The 11,484-nt window shown below is 31.3% G+C and overlaps 1 protein-coding gene across 1 annotated transcript; it reads right to left on the minus strand.

The window, feature by feature from the left end:
- Positions 1 to 4,259: 4,259 nt before the first annotated feature.
- Positions 4,260 to 11,129, minus strand: LOC102593213 (uncharacterized). Its single transcript, XM_006343154.2, has 9 exons — positions 10,748 to 11,129; positions 9,782 to 9,982; positions 8,673 to 8,854; positions 7,961 to 8,106; positions 7,608 to 7,866; positions 7,305 to 7,456; positions 6,606 to 6,867; positions 5,540 to 5,845; positions 4,260 to 4,597 (listed from the first exon to the last, which is right to left on the minus strand). The coding sequence occupies exons 1-9, from the start codon at positions 11,094 to 11,096 to the stop codon at positions 4,367 to 4,369; spliced, it is 2,088 nt and encodes a 695-aa protein (XP_006343216.1). The 5' UTR covers positions 11,097 to 11,129; the 3' UTR covers positions 4,260 to 4,366.
- Between the last annotated feature and the right edge of the window lie 355 nt (positions 11,130 to 11,484).

Here is an 11,484-nt window from a genome sequence, read left to right on the forward strand (position 1 = left end):
ATGATGATGATATGATGAAGAAAGAAATATTAATTAGCCCTACATAGCCATTTTTGATAGGTTTGGTAGTATTGGTAGGAGCTCTTTTAAGGAAGGAAATGACGGGAATACCGTTGGTAGTCCAAGGGAACCACCACTTATATAGTATGATGATATGATGTATATATATATAGTATAAAGTATGATGATGATATATAGTGAGTTGGTAGTCCAAGGGAACCACCACTTATATAGTATGATGATATGATGTATATATATATAGTATAAAGTATGATGATGATATATAGTGAGTTGGTAGTCCAAGGGAACCACCACTTATATAGTATGATGATGATGATGATGAAGAAGTATGATAATGATATATAGTAAGTAAAATAAAAATAAATAAATTGATAGAAGTAGAATAGAAAATAGAATATAATAGAAAGAAATAGAAAGTAGAAATAGAAAATATTATATAAAAGAAAGAAATATTAATAGAAAGAAATAGAAAATATTATATAAAAGAAAGAAATATTAATAGAAAGAAATAGAAAATATTATATAAAAGAAAGAAATATTAATAGAAAGAAATAGAAAATATTATATAAAAGAAAGAAAAGGAAGGAAATGACGGGAATACCGTTGGTAGTCCAAGGGAACCACCACTTATATAGTATGATCCAAGGGAACCACCACTTATATAGTATGATGATGATGATGATGAAGATGAAGTATGATAATGATATATAGTAAGTAAAAAATAAAATAAAAAATAGATAGAAGTAGAATAGAAAATAGAATATAATAGAAAGAAATAGGAAGTAGAAATAGAAAATATTATATAAAAGAAAGAAATATTAATAGAAGAAATAGAAAGTATTATATAAAAGAAAGAAATATTAATTAGGCCCACGTGGCCATTTTTGATTGGTTTGGTGGTAGTTGAGGAACCACCACTTCTAAAGTATGAATGATATAGCATGAAGTATGATGATGATATATAGTAAGTTGGTAGTCCAAGGGAACCACCACTTATATAGTATGATCCAAGGAAACCACCACTTATATAGTATGATGATGATGATGATGAAGTATGATAATGATATATAGTAAGTAAAAAAAATAAAAAAAAAATAGATAGAAGTAGAATAGAAAATAGAATATAATAGAAAGAAATAGGAAGTAGAAATAGAAAATATTATATAAAAGAAAGAAATATTAATAGAAGAAATAGAAAGTATTATATAAAAGAAAGAAATATTAATTAGGCTCACGTGGCCATTTTTGATTGGTTTGGTGGTAGTTGAGGAACCATCACTTCTAAAGTATGATGATGATGATGATGATGAAATATAGTATAGATAGAAATGTGGGGACAAATCAATGATTATGTTAAGGTGTTTTATCCATATTAGGTGCAAATTAACATTTGTTAATGCAACTATATATATGTGTCATGTCATGTTTCCACTTCGACCAGGTAGGGTAGTAATCCACGTGCGTGTTTGATCGAACACAGTAAATTTTATTTAAATAAAATGCATTTCTGTTAATAAATTTATTAAATATATATAACTACTTTTTTCGTTCGCTTTTTCTTGTCACTGTTTTCTAAAATAGATTTTCATTTTTACTTGTCACTTTTGACATATCAAGAAAGTCAATAACTTTTTCTTTTTTTCTTGTCAATTTTGATATTTGTAGAATTTCAATAACTTTTTTTCATGTTTTACCCTGAGTATGAAATACTTATTTTCCAAATCATTTTTCAATACTTAATTAATTTAATAGGGGATAGTTTGAGAAAATACATATATCATTAATTATTTTCTTAATGGGTATGTCAAGTCAAATTATGATAAGTAAAAGTAAACGGAGGGAGCACTAGATATAGAATATAATTATCATCACATATTAAAATCGTTTATAGAATTCAGAACTCATAGTTGATATTCTAATTTTGCCTCCATCAAATTGTGATAAGTAAAAGTAAATGGAGGGAGCACTAAATATAGAATATAATTATTATCACAGATTCAAATTGTTTATAGAATTCCATCCACGAATACAACATATTCAACAAGATTCATATTTAAAAAGTTTATATTTACAAGGTTCGAAATAATTTACGCACATTTTAACTAATAATATTAAATAATTTTATCTATCAAAACTTGAACGAAATAGTAAAATATCACTTAGTAGTGTTTTTATCTTTTGATGGGATGTACACTTAAAATTTTGTTGTGTAAACGAGTCATTTTTCTTTGTCTTAATTAATAGCTTTAAAAGTAATAATTACTTATGGCTCGAATTAACTTATTCCGAGATAATGAAATTATTAATAATCTCAGAATAGTTATTTCTTTATTCCTAATATCAAACGATTTAATTATTTTAGTTCCCAAATAAAAGTATGAAAAAAGGGGGGAAAAAGGTTGGTGGGTGGTCTCTATCTGATGACATTACAAAAGATTTTATGCTGTTGCAAGTGGATTCTTGAAGATTCTAGTGTTTTCTTTTCCCTACTAAAGTTGAAAAAAACAATCATATTAATTAACCTAATTAGTAACTCTTTAATTACCTAATATGCTTAATTAGTATGGTACTACTTAATTTTTGGTCGGTTGGAGCAATTCTTCACTTAGAGTCTTGAGAATTATGAATAAGATGAAGAAATATTTTCCCTTTAAATAGGCCCTTATATTTTAGTTGAATTAATAAATTGTAAATATAGTATGATTATATCAATAACAACAATATATACAGTATGATTTTTTAAAGGGAATTTTCATAAAAACAAGTATCATGCCTTAAATAGGACTCCTTAGCTACAGTTACATTCGCAGCTACACTTTGATTTGCTACACATTTATACTTGTATTTTTTTCATGAATTTGGGAGAAAAAAAAATACAAACACAAACTGATTTATATCAAAATGAATACATATTAGAAGGAGATAGGCAAGCGAGACCGAGAGAGGGAGGTGAGAGGGCGCGAAATTGAGAGAGGGAGGAGAGAGCTAGGGAGAAGAGAGGCGAGCGAGATCGAGAAAGAGGAAGGAGAAAGGTGTGTGAGATAGAGAGAGTGAGGACTGAGGAGAAAGGCGAGCGAGATCGAGAAAGGATGAATGTATGTTGTATTTGTTGTATCACTAATACAATTGATATAGAATACAAATACAGTTGATACAAAATACAAATATAATTTTTCGAATACAATTGATATAAAATATAAATTTCTCACCTATATTTGATTGGATACAATTATTAATACCTAACACATTTGATAGAATATTGTAGTCGTATGAATGTATATTGTATACGTTATTGTATCACAAATACAATTGATACAATAACAAAAACAGTTGATACAAAATACAAAAATAGTTTTTTCGAATACAATTGATACAAAATACAAATCTCTCATCTATATTTGATCGAAAACAATTGATACACACTACATTTGAATGGGGGTGAGAGGGCGAGGGCAGTAGGAGGAGAGAGACTAGGGTGAGAGAAGGAGAGAAGAAAGAAATTTGCAATAAAATTCTACATATAACGAATATAATATTTAAACTATAGTGATCTATCGTAAATACAAATCACATATTTTTCTTGTTGTGTAATTTTCCCCTTTTAAATGAGGTCAGAAAAAGATGGGTATATATATGGAGATTTTATCTTATCTCTGTGAGATACAACTTAAGAAAAACATTTTAATAAATAAAAATTAGTTATGATGAAAATATTGAAGACAAGAGGTATATGACATTAAAAACTAGTCATTACAAGAAATGGAGATTTTTTCCTGCCGCGAATTAATTAAAAATTTGTTCTATAAAACATGATTTTCTCATCTCATCTCTTCACCAAACTAACTAGCTCATTGTAAAAACACATGATGGAAAACAAATTCCCCATTGATATACTGGGAATAGTCATTAAGTATTTTTTTTCTTTTCTCATCGATTCAATCAAAATGTCTATGAATTTTTTTGAGAAAATAGTGATTTTTTTAGTGGTAAGTAAAGATAATCCAAGTAAAAATTTTTAAAAAACAACAATAATATAATTAAAAAAATAAAGTAATACTAACAAATAATAATGTGAGGAAACAAATAGATACTCCATACATATAATATGATTGTATACCAAAGTAAAAACAAAATAATAATTTCTTAATAAAGTTCTCTTTTTAATCATTGATTTTTTCTTAACAGACACATATCAATTATTTGTCATCAATTTCAATACTTTTATCTAAACGCATAACTACATACTTATAATATCAATTTCAACACTTCAAAATTTTATTAACTATTTACAATCAGCTAACACAAAAGGGCTTTAGATATATAATAGTCCCAACCAAAGAATTACTCATTGAAGAAGGTAAAAGAACACCACACAAGAAGGGTAAAGAGAAAATGCCAAGAGGCTTGTCCAAAGTGGATATCTAGTGCTAAATAATGCAAGAAGCCCAATTATTGAACAAGCCACCAAAACTATTAGCACTTGTGCTGAATAATCCCAAGTTAAGTCCTTTGCATATACTATAGCCAATAGTGTTGTCATGCCCATGATGTTGTTCCTCATTACTCCAACATATATCTATTTGCAAAAAAGATAAGATGTAAAGTTTATGAATTCTGAATTTGTCATCAAACGAACAATCTGTTTTAGTTATTGAGCTTGGAATATTTATACTTGATGAAATTTTTTTAATGTAAATACATGGTCTAAGCAAAAGTTATTAGGTACGTCACAACTCGTACTTCTCGCATGTTTGGCCAAATTTTCAAGAAGGGAAAATTAAGTGTTTTTGAGTAGCAGCAGAAATTGTTTTTTAGAACTTGGAAAAAGTAGCTTTGTCCAGAAGCACTTTTTGGAACATTGGCCAAGCAACGATTGTTGCTCTAATATTGTCAAAAATATTTTTCAAATTGATTCGCCAAATACAAACTATTACTCTTTAAAATTACTTCTTCTTTTTTTCAAAAGCAATACATAGATAGACATCTTAACTTGACCTCAACTAGCAACTGAATATCCCAACTTTGTAAACACACATCTAAACACCTTGAAGTGTCTAGATATGCAACTTAAACCAAGTTAAGGTGTAGATATACATTTTCAAAGTTGTCTGATTTCGTTGTCAGATGAGGTCAAGTTAAAGTGCCTAGATATGCAACTTAAACCAAGTTAAGGTATATATATATACATTTTCAAAGTTGTCTGATTTAGTTGTCAAATGAGGCCAAGTTAAAGTGTCTAGATATGCAACTTAAACCAAGTTAAGGTATAGATATACATTTTCAAAGTTGTCTGATTTAGTTGTCAGATGAAGCCAAGTTAAAGTGTCTAGATATACAACTTAAATCAAGTTAAGGTGTAGATATACATTTTCAAAGTTGGTTATTTAGTTGTCAGATGAGGCCAAGTTAAGGTGTCTATCTATGTATTCTGCCTTTTCGAAAAGTACTTCAGACGAAAACACACTAATTTCCAAAATAAACAAATTTTGAAAGCTTGACTAACCAGACTATTACCTACCTCTGAGAATGTCAAAGAAGCAGTTTTTGAGCACTTCTGACTTGCTGGATAGATTGCTGCTATTGTCATTCTTGCATTTAGAGCCAATGGTACTATCACAAAGGGGATTAGGAAAGAAGGCATTCCAATAGCTTCAGACAACTTTTTAATACTATTTACTAGTGGTTTTGAGCACAAAGTCATCATTGCAATTCCCAAAATCACTTGAAAAATAGATTTGTTAAATGCCCATGTCAACAATTTATAGTTGATTTTTCCATCTTTTTCCACCTCATACACCAATTTTTCAACTTCACCCCACATAATCTACGACACAAAACAAGACCACATTAAGTCAATCGTCAATAGGAATCTTTACATCGAAACTTAAAAAAGGAAAAACAATTAATTGAAGGATAAACATGTAAACGTATCTTTAATAAGTAAAGTACGCAAACCTCTAGGTCCTTAGTAGCGTTAGCAAAGAAGCAGATAACCCTAATCTACATCAATTAGTACATCACAACAGGGGACGACCATATTTGTTTAATTTATCTCTTTCAACATGGATCCCATAGAAATAAACGAATAGGTTACTATTTTTTCATACAAACAAGAATATACCCAGTGTAATCTCACAAGTGGAGTCTGGATAGGTTGGTGTGTATACATCCTTACCCTTGCCTTGTGAAGGTAGAGAGCTAGGTGTTTTCGATAGACCCTCGTCTCAAGTATGATCTCCTCTTATAGATAAACTAAAAAATCAAACATAGTACTTTATGTATTCAATTGAAAAAGAAAGACTTATCCTTTTCCTAAGATGATCAAAAGTGGTTTGAGAACTTTCTTAATTTAGAAATCATTCCTTAAAATAAAGTTGAGGAGAGGTGATTAGACATGACATGACGTAACTTCAGCTTACTGAGGACATGACATTAGATAGAAGGTTATGGAGGACACGGATTAGAGTAAGAGGCTAGTTAGATAGTTGAGAGGCTGTTTCTGATAGATCCTCGGCTCAAATAAGTCAGTCTCTCCTATATATTTGTCAAGATGGAAGTATTAGGACAAATATTGCTAATATTACCTTGTCATATTCATCAATGGCCCTCTTCTTGTCCTTGCAATTAGTCACACGAATAGCCTCATTGAGCCATCTTGTCATCCCATCAACAAACTCGTGTTCATCGATCATGTTATTACAATTTGTATCAAAATCATTCATCACCTTCCTGACCGAATCATCGCTATTTAGTTGCACATCACCATATTTCACTGAAAGTACTAATTTTTCCAGTTCAGGCTGTGTTATAAAATTGTTCCCATCACTATCATATTGATGGAAGATTCTGCAACCATTACAAGCAAAGATTAGACACATTTGTCCTACGTGACATCCTACATGGCAATTTTGTGTCATATGTGGTGTCCTATGTGTATTATGTCATCTAGGACGTGTGTATCTGCTTGTTCAACTTTATACAAGTTTATGTGTCTATTTAGTCGTGTTTGGTATGACAAAGTCATTTTTCAGGAATATATGTCCCATGAGAATGTCATTTTTTGTATTTTGGGTACCGAAAACATCACCCTTTTATCTTAGGAGCAGAGGCAAGTTTGTATATTATCTATAGTGACTCAAATCACCTCCCCAAACCTACCTAACTTAATTATGTGTTAGCAATCAATCGTGATAAAATGACCTATCCATAACTATGAGAAATGACTTCTGTCATACCAAACACACGTGATCTTTTCTTGTGATAGGAATTAGAAGGAAACTTACTCTTTTATACGTTCAACGTTGGGGCTTCCATCATCGTTGAGAATGTGTTCAGCTTCTAATGCTTGGCTTTCAACATGCTTCAAGATTTTTGCCATTAGTTGCTCAATTTCAGCTATTTCATCCCTTTGCTTCTTAGTATAATGTTGAACAACCTGTTAACATATTGAAAAGTTCTCAAATATAATAATCAGAGACGGACCCAAGATTTTAATATGAGAGAGGCACCACTATCTTTAATTTATTGTTAAACATAAAGGGGAAAATAAGAGATTTTAGAGTATCGATAGCGACTCAGATCATCACCTCATGCAAAATTCTTCTAGTAGTAGAATCATCACTTCTAGCTAACATCTTAGCTTCTTCTATCCATCTTTTGCATCCTTCAACAAACTCGTCCTCATCGATTCTCGTGTCATTGTTAAGATCAAAAGCCGTCAATATTTTTGAAATAGCATAATTTTTATCAACCTTAATTTTCCCAGATTGCATATTGTATACCAAATTCTCCAATTCAACAAGTGTTATGCTTTTGTTTGCATCCCTATCTGTCTCAGAAAATAACCTAGCAACATTTTTAGTTAGTACCAACCATCGAAAAAATAATTACACGCTTAAATATGGTATCAGAGCAGGCACAGGTCCAGACATGAAACTACCTTTGGATGACCTGAATATCAGGTCGTCCTTGTTTATCAATGAGCATCCCACTTGCATGCCTTTGCATATGCTGTAGAAAAGCAGCTAGGAGATTCTCATATTTCGAATATTCTAAACTTCTTTCTTGAATCCATGGATCCAAAAGCTATAAAAAAAACAAGAAATCGAAAATTTTCAAGTCAATAAGAATAAAATTGCGCAATAAACGAACATATTAGGTAGGCATAATACATAAACATGCCCATTAACTTGACCTCAGCTGATATCTATGCCCTTTCAACTTTGGATATGCACACGTAGACACTTAAACTTGTGTAATATTGAACAATACGTACGTAGCATCCTACGTACGTAGCATCCTACGTGTGCAGATTGACTAGTGATTTGTATTATGCCACATAGCACGTGATGTGTGTGTCTGTTTGTTCAATTCTATACAAGTTTAAGTGTCTACTTCTGTACATCCAAAGTTGAAAGGCATAGATGTTAGCTAAAACACAGTTAAAGGGTTTTTTTCAGCTCGTTCTTATAAGTTATTACATCCGCTTAAGGTTTGACCTTTTCCTGGACCCTATATGAATGTGAGATGCTTCGTGCACCAGACTATTCTTTTTATGTCATGCAATACTACTCATGGAGAAAAGCAACAACGGTGGATAAAGTTTCATAGTAAAATAATTATATTTTTTTTCGCGATTCGATATAAATTACCTGATAAATGAAGTATGTCAATAAAAATGTGACTGAAATTACAAGTGTGGTGAAAATCACAATACGCCTTCCAAAATATGTGTTGAAAGCATTAACAAGTTGCACAAGAGCAAATGGGATCAAGGAGAGAAACATAATTCCTGCTGTGTAATTAGTCTTTTTGTCAATTGTAACACCTTTATCTGTAAAATAATACATTGAAGAAATTAAGATCACAACTTAGGCTTCAATAATTAACATGAAAATTTGAAAGAATTTTCTTTTTTCGATGGACGGAATTAATCGTACTTTCACTATTGTGGATCGAGTAGCAGTTTGTGACTGGCTAATCAAGTTGAAAAAACACTTTTGTCAATATTAGATTTGTAATTTGTGTTGACTAATCAATTTGAAAACACTTTTGTCAATATTAGATCTGTGTTTGGCTAATCAATTTGAAAAACACTTTTGTCAATATTAGATCTGTAATTTGTGTTTGGCTAATCAATTTGAAAAACACTTTTGTCAAAATTAGATCTGTAATTTATGTTTGGCTAATCAATTTGAAAAACACTTTTGCCAATATTAGATCTGTAATTTGTGTTTGACTAATCAATTTGAAAAACACTTTTGTTAATATCAGATATGTTATTTGTGTTTGGCCAAGGTCTTAAAAGTCCTTCTGGAAAGAAAAAAAAAAGCTACTTTTGTAGTTGACATAATACATAAACGTGTCATTAAACTTGACATCAACTAACATCTACCCCTTTCAACTTTAGGTGTGTACAAGTAGACATTTACACTTGTATAAAGTTGAACTAGTAGACACATATTGTAGGTGATATAATATACGTAGGACGTCACACAAGATGCCACATAGGACACATTTGACTACTTATAGTTTCTTAAAAACAAACTAAAAGACACGTTTGTGTATTATGCCTCATTAGTTTTTAAAAAAACAATTTATGCATGCTACGACTCAAACATACTTATTTTTTTTACTTAAAAGCTTGGTGAAAGAACTTGATTTTCTAAAATAAGCACTTTTTGAAAAGAAAAAGAAAAAGACTTTTTGGACTTCCGATAAGCTTAACCAAACAGACTATAAGAGCTTATAGAAAACTTACTACTTAAAACCTGCAAAGAGTTGAAAAGTGAGTAGGATTCTGCAGGTTGCATAGTTGATTTTTGATGCTTCTCTTTTGAGCCAAATATGACACATATTCCCCACATAATAGTAAGATTAAAGACTGTGGCTCCAACATTAGTGCTTACTCCAGTAGACACCTGATTTTGAGCTTTATCTTTACTAGAAAAAACTCCTGATGCTACAATAAAAAAAAGTAGTATTAGTATCATAATAAAACCATAATTAATTGATCGGGTTAAAACAACTCAAAGATACTCTTGACATGGTGTGATATGTCTGTTTTGGGCCAAGCCAGTACGGTTTTTCCCTAAAGCCCTTAATCCATTAAGAGTATACCATACCTTATAAGTAGCTTCCTTTTCTTTCCTATTTTCCATGTAGGACTTTGTTCACACTCACCAATAATCTCCCCGTTGAACTAAGTTCCACATGACCCATCACTATTCATGGGCATAATTTCGAGATTAATTATGTGTCACCCAACATCAACACAGTATTTATGATCACCAAAGCCCACTTGCTTGTATGCGTAGTCAAATTATGGGCAAAGATAGAAAAACGGGCCGGGCAAAAGATATTAAGCCAAGCCCTACGCCATATTCATACTCATCTCGTCAAACTTATTGGCTCCTATACCAGTTGTTGGGCTAAAACAACATTAATTAAGATACTTTTTATATGTGATACCGTCTACTTTAGACCAAGTCTACACGATTTTCCACAAAAGGTTTCACATCATTAAGAGTATTCAACATCTTATAAGTAACTTGCTTTTCTTTTTTTTGGGTAACAAATTTAGTTGGACTAATCACCAAAACTTTACAAATCTTCAATTTAGCCACATTCCTTTTCTTTTCTACTTACCATATAGACGTTGTTCACACACCCAACGAAACAAGAAAAAGGTAAACAAAACGACGATAAAAATAACATTTTTACTAACCAATAACCAAGATAATCCTTGGGAAAGCCTTCAAGATTTGAAACAGAGTAGCCCCAAAGATGCCCGTACCAAGTATGTTGAAGAGAGTCTTACTTCCATTCGAGACGAGCTTTTCTCCTACGATCAACAAGTACTGATATATCGCGATTAGGAAAATGAAACCTCCAACACTATCAGCACACGGAAAAAAACCATATAGATGGTCACATTGGCCATACGTAGCTTGATTTTCGACTCGATTAACTCCATTCGAGATAAATTGATCTGAAGAATTTAGTCTTAAAATCCTGCTTTGAACCTTAGTAACAACAAAAATAAATGTTATTATCCATATGGAAAGGCTTTGCATTATTGAAGAATGAAGTGTATAGTATTGAATGATTGAATTCATAGATAAAAGGTTACTTTTATAGTGGAAATTCTTCACTTTATTAGTCTTAGATCAACATTAGAAATTGACTATAAAAGTTAGCAATGCACACAACTGGCCCACTTCACTGGTCTGACTAATCTAGATTCGCGCTGAATAGGCCAATTTATGAAATATTGAGCTCTCTATCAAGAAATTCTCCATTTCCTAAATCGTGATTCTTCAAGGGAAACTAAATGTAGGACTCTAGCTCCGCACAGGACATATGGAGCGTGAGCAATTTAACATGGGGTCCACTATTGGTAACATATTCATGTATTTACATGATATCACAATCAGGCCCAACCCAATTCATAACTTCATAGAT

Source organism: Solanum tuberosum, unplaced genomic scaffold (genome assembly GCF_000226075.1).
Source record: "Solanum tuberosum cultivar DM 1-3 516 R44 unplaced genomic scaffold, SolTub_3.0 scf00039, whole genome shotgun sequence".
NCBI lineage: Eukaryota > Viridiplantae > Streptophyta > Magnoliopsida > Solanales > Solanaceae > Solanum > Solanum tuberosum.